The sequence below is a fragment of the Trichoplusia ni genome, chromosome 6, assembly GCF_003590095.1.
Source record: "Trichoplusia ni isolate ovarian cell line Hi5 chromosome 6, tn1, whole genome shotgun sequence".
NCBI classification, from domain to species: domain Eukaryota; kingdom Metazoa; phylum Arthropoda; class Insecta; order Lepidoptera; family Noctuidae; genus Trichoplusia; species Trichoplusia ni.
The window spans coordinates 14471683-14485477 of record NC_039483.1 but is presented as its reverse complement, the minus strand read 5'-3'; the positions used below and the strand labels follow the sequence as shown (position 1 = coordinate 14485477).

General features: G+C 33.3%; 1 protein-coding gene and 1 pseudogene across 1 annotated transcript; one reads left to right on the top strand and one right to left on the bottom strand.

Annotated features, from left to right (window-relative positions):
* Positions 1-187: 187 nt before the first annotated feature.
* LOC113495070 (E3 ubiquitin-protein ligase NRDP1-like) lies at positions 188-4613 on the bottom strand. The gene is made up of 7 exons (XM_026873663.1): positions 4347-4613; positions 4126-4268; positions 3723-3805; positions 2044-2249; positions 1180-1335; positions 857-987; positions 188-768 (listed from the first exon to the last, which is right to left on the bottom strand). Exons 1-7 carry the CDS (start codon positions 4434-4436, stop codon positions 630-632), a joined length of 948 nt encoding a protein of 315 aa, XP_026729464.1. The 5' UTR covers positions 4437-4613; the 3' UTR covers positions 188-629.
* Positions 4614-4930: 317 nt separating this feature from the next.
* Positions 4931-13795, top strand: part of LOC113495071 — a 22058-nt pseudogene continuing 13193 nt past the window's right edge.

Here is a 13795-nt window from a genome sequence, read left to right as displayed (position 1 = left end):
GTAAACTATTTGTATAATTTCTTCTCTATTCGGAATGTTTAGCAATCCAATGTTATTTATACTAGAAAACTCACATAATTCGTAACTAACAATGTTCCAACATTTTGTCATTTGTAAATTATTGTACAATAATCATTGGTCTTAATCTTGCCAGAAGAAATACTTTTTTTATTTCGAAAATATTTTATGGCGCACAACTTATTGCAAAGTAGTGTAATTTTAGTTGTTTTTGTTATAACTATGATGCATATTGGCAGCATTACTTGCCGAGGTCGCTCAGAGATCAAGGTCGGCGTCTTCACTGCCGCTTGTTATACTTCGAGTGCGGCGACCTTGACAGCATGTAGTAGAATGCGGAGGCACTGAGTGGACGGATGATAATAATTGTACATATCCTTGTGGCCTGACTTAGCCAAGCTAGAGCGACCTGATATCACATCCTTAAAGCACATGAGTTCTAAACTAGTCCCATTGATAAGGGTCATTAGCTAAATTTATTGTTTCCTATGTAAGACGATCACACAGAGTGCTTTCAATTCCTCAATACCCCCGCATCCGCACACAATATGTACATGTTTGAGAGCATGTTTGTCACTTGTACACCGACAGCGTCCGTGCTTGGTCGTGCGCTACTCTATCCCGTGCGCGAAGATCATGACTAGGCCGGGCTCCACCATCATATGCTCGTCGACGTGGGTGTTGTCGCAATGTAGGACGAGAACCGCTTGCTTGCCTGGCACTCTTTTACAAACATATTTTTCGTATAATCTGTTAAAAAAAAATTGAAAAAAACGTTACCATTTGAATTATAGACATTTAGCCAATGATAATTTGCGAATAAATATGTTAGCTCTACCTTCTATTATTTTGCCGAGTTTCAAGTGAGGATAGACCAGGTGGCCATCGTCTTTCATGACAATTTTCCATAAGGTCATCTATTATGTGAGGTGGGCAGCCTGATTCTGATAAACTTCGTTTGATCATCATCTGTAAATAAAATAAGAAATACAATCTAAAAATAGAATCTGAACATGTAGAAGTAAAGTAAAAGAAGGAAGTCTGTAGGATGGCGTGCAGAGCAGCAGTGAGCAATTTACGTAGTATCAGTTTAATCCAATTTCCATGTATTCTTCCATATCCACAAATGGCAGAAATTCACATTTCATTCATAGCAAGTACCTGTAAAACGTCGTCGGGAGTGGAGATCATGCCGCCCCAGCGCGTGACCCTGGCCCGCGCGAGTGAGTTGGCCCAGCGGACCACCTCCTCGCGCTCCATCTGGTCCGCCAGCGCGCGCATCGACGGGTTCGACAGACGCATCGCACGCATGAACTCCTGTAGAGTAATTATTTTTAAGCGGTTATATGAATAATTTGAAAGGAACTGAACTGGGAATCACCTAAATAAATATGTAGTAAAAATAATCAATTTGATTAACAGGACTACAATATTATAAAGCTAAAAAAAATGTTTATCTGAATCTCAAGAACTACTACAAATTTTTGTTGATATTGCTTGTTATTGGCACTTATTAATCTTAGGTGCGTATCTAGTTGCACATAGCAATTTTGGTTAGCATAGCACATGCTAACCAAAATAAAGTGGTAGTAGGCATAGTGACCTGCTGATCATATAAAAACTTATAAGCTACGTATGTTTCCAATCTACAACTTATTTTGGATATTTCATTGAAATGAAACTATTTTTACGGATTTTATCGCGGTTTAATTTTAGATTTTAGTTCCCGACGTTTCGAAACCTTTGCAGGTATCATTAATGAGATAAAAATAGAAAATATGAAACTTTTGTTTAAAAAGTCGACTAAAAGCGATCGACAGTTTTAACAAGCAATCAAATCTGATGTAAAAACACACCATGATTCACAACAAATATTGTGGATGTGTGATCCACAATATTTGTCCTACACAGGGTTCGTACCCGCGACACGTCACTCACTGTCACATTTGGTTTTGTGTAGTGACCCGAATACCACTTGGCAACATAATAATAATATATGCAGTATTATTAAGCACTCATACATACTTTTAATAAGGCCAGTTCCCGTTTATGTTCATTTATCACAAGTCGTTGCTCTGCTAGTTCCTGTTCATAATCATTTAGTTTCCCTTGGTGCGTGGCGATGAGCGCGCGAAGCTCTCGCACGCAGTTGTGTTCGGCTAACTCATCCTTAGGTATCACGAGACCGCAACCCGCTTCACATGGCATTGGCCTTTTGGGATTAAATTCACCTGAAAAAAGAAATGATTTTATTATAACAAAGTATATCAATCAGGCAGACACTATCGAAATGTTTACCGTAACATGAAATAGGCAGGAAACGTCATAAATTAATTACTCTTTAAACATAGGTAGTTATCAAAATTTACCTGAGTACATATTAATGGTTGAATATGCACTAATAACACTTCGTATAACCTATATGGTGTGCAATAAAGACTGTTTAACTGGCAATAATGCAAATGGCAAAACTCAAGAAACTCAAAATATAGAAAAACTAGCAATGAGTAATAAAAATATTGTGTTTTTCTCTATCTTATCCATAATTACTACTTTAGCTTTAGCAAGATAGGATCAATTCACTAATTACGAAAATGCTCATATTAGAAATGAAAAACTTTTACACCTTTTTATTCCATTTTAGAACATTAGAAAACATGTTTCTGTTCACAAACCATACAACAATATTGTACAATCATTTTAATTTAAAGCTAAAACTTTTAACATCACACTATCCTATATTAATAGCATTCAGCAAAATATTGAAGCTTGTTATGTATCTCTTTTTTACTTTTAACTTTCCTGTTCAATAGCACTAACATTAATAATTATTAATATCTGATATTATGTAGGTAGTATACTATAATGTACATAGAAAATAAGTTCCCTCACTACTCTTTTTGTCTTGAAGGGAAATTATAACTGAAATTTACTATGCCATACATAAATCATAACTCTTTATAATTTTGCTTTAATCCCTACTAATATTATAAATGCGAAAGTAACTCTGTCTGTCTGTCTGTTACGCTTCACGTCAAAACCACTGAACTGATTTTAATCAAATTTGGTGGATATAGAGTTGACCTTGAGAAAGAACATAGGATAGTTTTTATCCCGGACTTTTGAAGACTTCTCTTGGAAACGCGATATAACCGACATCGACGCGGGCGAAAAGCTAGTACATAATAATCTCAGTTAAATTTCTGATATTTATTTGAGGGAGACAGGGGTAAGAAACAAAACCACATTAAGGAAATATAAAAAAGTAAATAAAATGAGAACACAATGAAATATTTGTCTTCAAGGAAATAAAAATAATGTTATCTATGAATTGCTTGTGGAAACAATCAAATTCTTTAAGGGAGTCCTCTTCATAAAGATAAAATAATGTATTTGGGAATTAACATGGTATAGAAAAAAACAAAAATCAATTCATTCTTTTCTATATGAAATCTGGATCTAGCCCTTTAATTTTATTTTATTACAAGATTTTACCAGTTTTAATATACCTGTTTTAGGTATTTCTCACAAAAGGATTATTGAACAATTAACCAACTAATTCTCATAATTTTCTTACAGGAAATATCCTGAACAACAATATTAGATCTTTAGTTATTATGAAGTCATTTAATTTCTTATTAATTTGATTTTGATGTAAAAATGTTTGAAGCTTAGCTGTATATTGTATAAAAACATAAACATACATTCAACTAAGTGTGACGCCAGCGAGTCCAGTTTTAGGACAGTGTTGCAGCCATGCAGTGCGTTGTCACAACTTGTACACAGTCTGTAATGTAAACATAGCATTGACACACATTATGAATGACACCATTTTATGATAATAACTAAATAATGAATCAAGTGTTTAATAACACTAAGTATTCAAGTAGTTACATCTTTTATCCAATAGAGATTACTCAACAATAATGTTTTGCTTTCCAAACATAATACTATCATTATTTTAAGTGATACAATCAATTTTACAGAATCAATTATCTTGCTGTTGCAACACAAATTTAATAAACCAACAAGATATCAATTATATAAGCCCTTGCTAAACCATTAATGTGTGACCTAGAAACCGTGACTTGTTTGTGACATATTCACCTTGATAATAAGTTGCGTAGTATTCTGGGAACAGGCCTGAGCTGGCTGGCGGTGACAGCTTGCCGGTCCACGGGGCAGGTGGGCTGGCGACTGATCCACTCCGTGATACAAGCACGACAAAACGCGTGCTCGCAAGCAGGAGCCTGGAAATGCAAACACACCCATTTGAAACTACACGCTTACACGCACTTCATGCGACAAACATAAAAACGATCACAAACCTGAAGAGGGTCCTCTAAAACCCCTGAACAAATAGGACAAATGAGTTCTTCATCAACGTCACCTTTGAATCTTTTGATATCAAATCCCATGTTTGTTATTTTCACACAGGATTGACAAACATTAGTCCGGTGTATTCTTCCGTGGAATTCAGACTATTTATCAAACTGCAATTGAAGGAAATTACAATAAACAAATAATAAAGTTAGCACAGTTTGCTTTGCTTTCCTTCCATTCCAAATGATGATCACCTTACCACAGACTGACAGTAATGTTTATATTTTATAGATAATAAATCATCAGTGAAATGTCAAAAAAATCTACCAATTTAGTCGAATTACTCGACTAACGCAGAATATACAAAATTTTACTCGAGGAAAAACTACACTCCGCTGCCTTTGCTAGAAGTCTGGGTTGCAATATTACATTTTGAAACTATCCTTTTGTAAGGCTTGAAACATAATTCAAAATTACATCATTCTTAAATATTGTGTCACTGATATTATAATTTTTTACATTTATTTATTGTAAGTCAGGGAATTTTCAAATACACCTTACAAACATCATCTGGATCAATAATTTGGCAACATTGTACTTTTCCTGCCATTTGCCAACATATCTGCCTATCTTTTTTTTCTGCCATTATGTGCCATTGTAAAATGGATCTGGTTATGGGGTGCTGATAAAACACAGTTTTTCTTCTTAATTTATATAGAAAATTCACAAAATTAGTCTTCAAAATGAGCGTCTTTAAGTCAGCTATGGGCTATTTTAGCTCAGGAGGCGCAAACGGTGGTAGTGATAATGATTTTGTTGGCCAATTTGTTGAAATTGGGAATATGAAATTGAGAGTTAAAAAGGTGATAGCAGAAGGTAAGTCAATACTTAATTATTATAAATTTTTCATGCCGCGTCCTTAGTTACAGAAAAAGTGATAACTAATGTTTACATTTTTCGTGTGGGTCGACGCAGTCCACGTACTAACGTCACAGAAATTGGGGGGCGGAAGGGTACATTGTCTGACAAAATGTTTAGGGTCGTCGAAGGCATATCCGCTACGACCGTTTTATTAATTTCGTCGAACAATGAGCGTAATGTTAAGGAGTAAAAGTTTTAAAAGTTTAACATTTCCCAAAAAATGATTTTAAATGTAACAAATTAGCACACAGCCCCTTGATTGTGCTATTATCACCTATATTTGCTTTATTTATTGAGTGATAAAATATGCTAAAGCCATATTTTATGTAATTTATTCAAAAAATCTTATAATGAAACATACTGATAGTATTATCAGTGATTCAAATCCTTTCAAATTCATGGAATCACAGGTGTTGTGTTCAATTTATTGTAACAAGTTCACATTGTTGTTAGCATGACCTAAAACCCATGGTGACACTTCCTGTTTCAGTTGTTATAATTACCATATATTTTCCAATAGGATTTCTATAAGGAACTGCCTAATGTAGTATCATGAACACATTAATTTGTACGTAAATAATATGTTGGATGTTTATCAAGCTGTAAGGTGTAAACAACAATGCTATTGAGCCTTTTCTATTGCAGGTGGCTTTGCTTTTGTGTTTGTTGCTCAAGATGTGTCCAGTGGCACCGAGTATGCCTTGAAAAGGCTCATGGCAGCGGACGAGCAAGCAAACAAAAATATTATTCAAGAAATTAGCATATTAAAAAAATTGTCAGGGCACCCAAACATAATTAAATACATAGCAGCATCTTTTATTGATAAGGCGAAAACATCACATGGCATGGGAGAGTATCTGTTGTTGACGGACTTGTGCAGTGGTGGAAGCCTGATGGAGGCCCTCCAGAACCGAGGGCAGGCCTTCCCCCTCCCTACCATACTTAGGGTGTTCTACCAAACATGCCGGGCAGTGCAACACATGCACGCACAAGTGCCACCTATTGCTCATCGTGATCTCAAATTAGAAAACTTTTTAATATCAAATGAAGGTACATTCTTGGTCTTACATAATTACTGCATGATTGTGTAGTTTCTATTTTGGTTATAATATGTAATTTGTATATGGAGATTTAATGTTATCATTTTTATAGGTACAATAAAGCTATGTGATTTGGTTCAGCTACAACTGACATATATTCACCAAATCCATCTTGGAGTGCAAATCAACGAAATATGTTAGAAGAAACTGTAAGTAGACTTGCTTTTTATGCAGTATTGTCTTCATTAAGTGTGCCAGTATTACATAATCCATATTGTTATACTTTTTCAGTTGGCCCAATTTACCACCCCTATGTACAGAGCACCAGAAATGCTAGATACATGGGACAACCGCAAAATAGACCCACAGTGTAGATGTGTGGGCACTAGGATGCATCCTCTACACACTGTGCTATATGCAACATCCATTTGAAGATTCTGCTAAACTGGCAATTTTGAATGGAAACTACAATTTAAACCCCAATGATCAACGCTATAAATGTTTTCATGAAATTATAAGTGAGTACTTTAAATATAATGTAGTTTTTGATTTGAATGTTTTTAACTTTCCTATTATTGGAGTGAGATTAGAATTCGGATGTTTGACATAGTTGCCTTTGTTCCCAGGTGGTTGCCTAACAGTTAACCCTGAAGAGCGCCTGTCGATAAGTAGTGTGCTGGAACGATTGGCGGCCATAGCAGAGTCCAATAATGTCAATCTCAAGCAACCACTCAAATTTGAGCGTAAAAAAAGTTGAACAATCTGTGGCCACTAGCTCGCCAGGTAATAAGAAGTCAAGTAAATATTACACTACCATATCCTAAGAGAAATGTCGCGGCGCGGCACGTTCAACATTTTGTGATAAATTCGTAAAAGAATCGCCTAAACCGTTTACATTGTGTTGCGAGCGCGCGTATCACTTATTCATGTACCCTACGGACCATCGTTCTGTTCTGTTGCATTAAATACTCGAGCTAAAAATGGTCAAGTATTTTTTGACTTTTTACACTCAAATTTTTATTTTTTCCATATATTTATTTGAGTTCCTTAGAAAGGTTATAAAACAAATTGTGAGATTTATTTACATTCCAATGTTGATAATCACCAAAAATTGAACATCACCAAAGGTAAGGCAATGTTGAATAAATTGTTCTCTGAATGAAATAAGGTAGTATAGCATTTATTTGACTTAAAACAAAATTGATTATTTATGTTGCTTCAATGCTGAAAATGCGTAAATATGACTTTGGTAAAGTTAGCAATTTATTATATCAAGCATTTCTTTTGTGTATGGAGGCTCAAACTGCATTTACCTAGTGCAATACTAGCCATGGTGTTTCATGAACAGTGAAAGTTAAGAAGCTTTAATTTGATATTTAAGTCCGATAATAAAGGAGACTTGAATGACATCACGGTGACAAATAGGATGGTCACTCAAAATATGAACAAATTTGAAACAATCGTCGCAAATTCCTCTAACATTTTTCTTAAATAATCTTATTACCAAAAAGTCAGTGTGCATTTATGAAATGCATACCTTTTATAGCTAGATAGGATACTTGTCCGCTAGTTAGTTATCTTTAATATACTTTAGGTGAAATTACTAAACTGTCTATACATTCCTGTAACTTTATTGGGCTATATTTATATACAATTTCACACCAATTTCTAAACCCCTCTTCTACATTAGGTATATTATTTTTCTATATAGTATAATAATTATGGTTAAATAAATAATATAAATATCCTGTACTGTAGACAATAGTACAGTGGTTATCGAATTATAATAATGATATAGTAATGGATATATATTGCTTATATTAACATCGTCGAGTTATCTGTGAACTAACATTGGTTGCGGGTAGCGACACGTAGCGGCGACCGGCGACGGGCCCGCCTCGTCAGTCGTCTGGCATTAACGGTATTGGTGGCTTGGTGATGTCGATCTTCGAGCACTTGTCACGTAGATTTATATTTGGCTCTTATATTTTAAGTTATTTGTGTGTATATAACTAGTCTATTATTTAGATCGGTGTATTCTATTACACTGCTTGTTATCACAACTTCCAATTATATTAATATGTGTTGATACGATCAAATGATATGGTTGAAATCATGGATCAGTCCAAAAACTTACCTGACAATATAAGGAAATGATATGTTAAACTGAGGTACAAGTATTGAATTAGAGTAGATTTATATGATATATAGAATACATTGTTTAACGTTCATAATTTTTGTCATTAGTTAATATCGCAAAAGTCAGTGTTTTTGAACACTATGTCTTAAATACATTTATGTCATTGAATCATTATTTCTGTTGTGCATATTATTATTTAGTCATGTGGGAGCTTAATATAGATAAATAAATGAGTATATTCTTCACAGCCATGGTTTGATTTTATTTCTAACGCATTTTGAGTGGCACAGATATCGAAGTACTGTCATAGTGGACACTCGTGATTGGAAAAATGTGGGTATATTGTGTACGTAACATATGCTATGTGTTACTGATCTGATTCACGTTCGCTTTCAACTAACATGATGTACGCACTGTAGATCTACTGGTTGCACAAGTAGGCACTAAATTGTATTGTCATCATTTGTACATTAATACGAACTAACAAAACTTAATTGTAAAAAAATACTAATTGTTTCTTCATTAACTTGACAACTACTGGATAAATATCTTATGGTTGTTATTATAATTTTAATGTTTGGTCAGCTTTGTGCGCACAGCAATATGGTGCGAGGTATGATTCAGCGAGGATAGACTTTAATAAAGTAATTAAAAATCGTCAGGGTCAAATAATTTATAAAGTTATTTTCATATCTGTCATACGTTAGCTAGGATGCTTATTTTATGATTATACCAGGTTTAGATTAAATATTGAATTTATTATTATATTTATATAACTATAATAATGTTCAAATAACAGTAAAACAATATAATTTGTTTCGAATATGGTGCTCAGGTCTTAAATAAAATACATATTAATTAATTGATTGATAAAACATTCATACAATATTTCATGATAGTGTCACTTTAAAGTCATCCATATAATGATGGGGCTAATTACATGAACTCATCAGCTGATTGATACATAGATACACTCGCATTATAAAATGTTATTTTCCCACTTGTTTAATATCGTGGTTCGCTAAATAGATCTAGCACGTACGGAGCGTAGGATTGTTGTATGGGCGAGTGATAATTGTATGGAATTGAATGCTGTAGCCTAGCCTCGTGATTTCTCGTCCAGTCGGTTACGACTGTGACTTTTTATACTGGGGAATACTCTAATAACATTCTTGATGTATGGCTTCGTAAGTAAACGACTCCTTGGCTGGTTTCCGTATTTATTCTAATTATAGAAATGGGTGTTAGGGTAACTCGTACATACATTATAAATTAAATTTTTAGTTTAAAATAAATGTCGCCACGCACTTTTTTAAATTTAATTCTTGCATTTAAGTTCTTTTTATTACTATACAATGTTCAAACTATTCTAGTCTTAACTATTCGTTCAAAACTCAGGGTGTAGATTATTACACAGCAAAATATTTTAATTAAATTATGAATAATTACTCCTATTTAAATTACGTGAATATCATTTGACACTTGTATTGCTACTATAGAATATATCATAATAATTGTTTCAAGTATTATTATCTAATCTTAAAGACTTATAAGTAGTTGACAATTGGTAGGCCTAATGGCATGCGATGTATTAAGATTATGTAACTAATTTCATGAATATGAAACAATGTTTTAAACTCCGTTTATTATGAACATCTGCCATGCATGTTAGCCTGTTAAACATGGAATCAGTGCTTCTATTTGTTTCCTTTGAATGGTCATAACACATTGCATGTATCTGTCCGTAGATTCGTAAGTCTCATGCCTCTGCTATTCAATTGTTTATTTGTACCGCGGAATCTTATCAATACTCGTCTTTGGCGTCAATTCGATATAACATGCAGCAAGTTTGTATAAAGAGATATATTTGCCTTATTATACTGTTAATCAATTTAAAAATAATTGTTTTGAAGGCTTGCTAGCTGAACTCAATTAGCAGTTGCAATTAGCCTGTTTGTTGTATTTTGTGCGAGAGGCGTGGGACTTTATCTGTTTAGTATAATCCTGTATGCAATACATATCACGTTTTCTTTTTCATTTTAGGTGTTTTCAACTTTTTCGGGTGCCCAATAGTTTTCTCGTTTAAATGACCCGCTGCGCTAGCATGAACCCTAGCATCGGACACCAATCACACATTGACGCTTGCTAGAACCATTGGATATGCTCGCAATGATGAGTATTCATTGTTTTTATTTATTAATGTTTAACTATATTTAATAATGTTGTTATTGCCTTTAGAATATTTTATTTTTATAAACCAGTACGCTGGCTGTTTATTTTTGGTAGCGATGTACGAATTGAGTGCGAAATTATTTGTTTTGAATACAATTATTATGTATCTAATATGACGGGAAAGTTATGATTTCTGTATACAGTATTTTCTATTATTTGTATAGAACTGTTTTACTGTATTTACAGTTTTTAACGATGACAATAATATGACCCTAGAATCCCTTAGTAAAGGCCAAGGCTTTATGTATTGTAGGTCCGTCCTAAGCTTAGACTTTTATGATAGTACTTATAAATTCCATATACTCCATTATAAACTCCCATTTATCTAGACGTAGTATTCCAGATGTCTGATATATAATCTTAATACATAATTATGTACTTTACCCACTTGCGAGTGACCTAAGAAAATCTTCCACAATATTTCCACATTCCATGGAATAAAAGGTACAAAGGAGATGTCGGTCGATAGTATTAATTAGTTACCATATTTTTATAAAATAAGGAAAAAAGTAATCTCTTTATATAATAATATCAGAGCTTAGTGTAATGAGAATAATTGGTTGTTTATTAAACTTAGCAGTTCGATATTTTAGATTAAATACCTAAAATATCGAAAGAAGAAAATGTTTGCTTTCAACTTTATCCTGAATGTTAGTCTTCTGATATTAGCAAGCTTTATTTAACCTCGTTACCTCTCTTCAAAGTTGGGCTTAACTTATAAGCTAGCCAAATTGTTACCCTGCCCAAAAGATTTACCCAAATGCTTGTCAAAACTTTCTTCAGGACATAGTAAGTTCTGCGATACAAATGTCTATATAAAACATTTCTATTTTTATGAAATCGTCAAAAATATTGTCTCCGTTGTGCTTGGACTCTTACCTTATACAACAGTATACGCCATCTTATATTTCAGTGATTTTGAGTCTGATATATGTCACAAATCTTTATTTCTGAAGACCTCGCATATATAAAGTCGAAACTGCTCCCATCTGACTCTCCTCTTTTTGCAAAACTGAAAAGAGAGAAGAGAAGAGTTTTATTTTATTAGCAAAATAATGATGTGTAATGCTGTTCATATTTTTTTTTCTTCAAACTCAGCCTCTCTCTTTGTTTCTCCTGGTGTTGACTTCTTCAACGCCTTAGCTATTTTCCTGTCCATACAAAATATTTTTGGTCGCGAAGTGCAAAATTCTCGGTATCTTATTTAGTAATCTATAGCCTTCTTGGTAATACAACTGGAGCATTTACTTTCACTAGTAGAATATGTAATAGAGTAACCAATTGTTATTAATCTATTTTGGTGGCAGTTCTTATTAACTGCCTTTTCTCACGCTATATTTTTTTCTCGGCGTACAATGGCGCTGATGCTGTAATCCAAAACATTTTCGAACTAAGACTCACATCTCTGACTAGCATAGTATGTTATTGTTATGTATTCTAAGAGTTTATAACATTTGTTATTTACATGCCTATGTATGTATAGTATTAATATTGCAAGGTTGTAAAAATATGTAGTTCTATCGTCTCAAAAAGTTTTTTCTGTCTTGAATTATGCTTGAGAAATAGTTTGTCCATTATTACGTACTGCTCATACCTATCTGGGATGTTTTATGAATATGCTATATTTTAAACCAAATCGAACTGCGCTGTGAAAGTATAAATATTTAAAAGACAAATATATTTGTGTACCACAGAAATAATGATTTTATAAGAGTACCGGCATAATATTATGCCACCAGCTATAGACTTAATACTATTTATTGAAGGCTTTTATTTTATATTCATTTACATAAACTAAATCAGCGATTGCCCCAAATATGCGTCTAATATAAGCTAAACGTTACTCTCTGAAGTAAATATTTTTAAATGTGCAATGTGACTTTCTAAACTTTCAATATTCCTTAGAATATTTTTACAAGTATTACTATGTCCTTTTTATGACGGGCCACGTTGGCGCAGTTTGTATATATCATAAAATCTCTACAAAATATGACTGGGGCTACATTACTCGTAAATCAAAAAGGTTTTAGGCCTTCGAAATCAGATCATATTAAAAATGTCTTTCGGATATAGGCAACTAAAAGCGCTTTCTGATGATTAAACAACCTTGAGTACCCGAGTGTTTGAGTATCGCCCAGTTTCCCTCGTCCCTAAGTGCTCAATATACAGTAAAATAAATAGGCATAATATTTTTTATGGCCTTATTAGCCGACGCAGGATTGTTACGTCATGTCTGACGTCACTCTATTTTCCCGTGACTTAACTCGTTCTTCGTACATTATTGTCTAGTTCTAAGTATAGAATGAAAACGTATGCGTATTTATGTTAACAATTCTTTACGGTTAATTCCTTCAATACAATGTCTCTATAGCGCGTTACAGCGTGTGGGCGCTGATAAAATTTGATTGATTTAATACTTACTTGACCCCATCATAAGTATATGCGGTCGTTTAAAGATAATTGAGTATCGAAAGTGCGCAACGTGACCCCGTAAAGGATTCTTTAGGAACTTATTACCAATAGGTAAGTATTTAGTTATTTTTGTAATATTTTATACTGTCCAACAATATCTATGTTTGTTAAAAATATATTGTTTGATTTTATTTTTAAAGATTCTATTGCTGTATTAAAAAACCTTTTTTCCTAAAACTTTTTGGTGTAAGTGACATGTGATTTATTTTTTAAACAAGTGATTGTTTGTATAACATCCGAATATTTTTTAGTTAATTTAACAGAGTTAGTGTTTAGACGAGCAATATTTTTGTTACTATTTAGCCGCAATAAGTATAAACATGTAAGATATTTAATGTTAAATAAATATCAAATAATCTATTATGTTGTTTTTGTAATTATACCATTCATCCTTGTATTGTTCACATTTGGAAGAATGTTTGACACAAGAACACAGTGTTGTAATTTAACCGAAATTATTGACACACCTTAATGTATTCTATATTTCTCTAAAATTCATCGGTAGCTAAGTACTCAAAACACTCAGATACATGAAATCAAAATAGCCTTTATATTACAACATAACAAGTCTATCAAAACATTGACATGCAAAATGTGCCATAACAACTGTCATGTCCCCTGTCAAATCTATATTCTAGTTTTTTTTTCT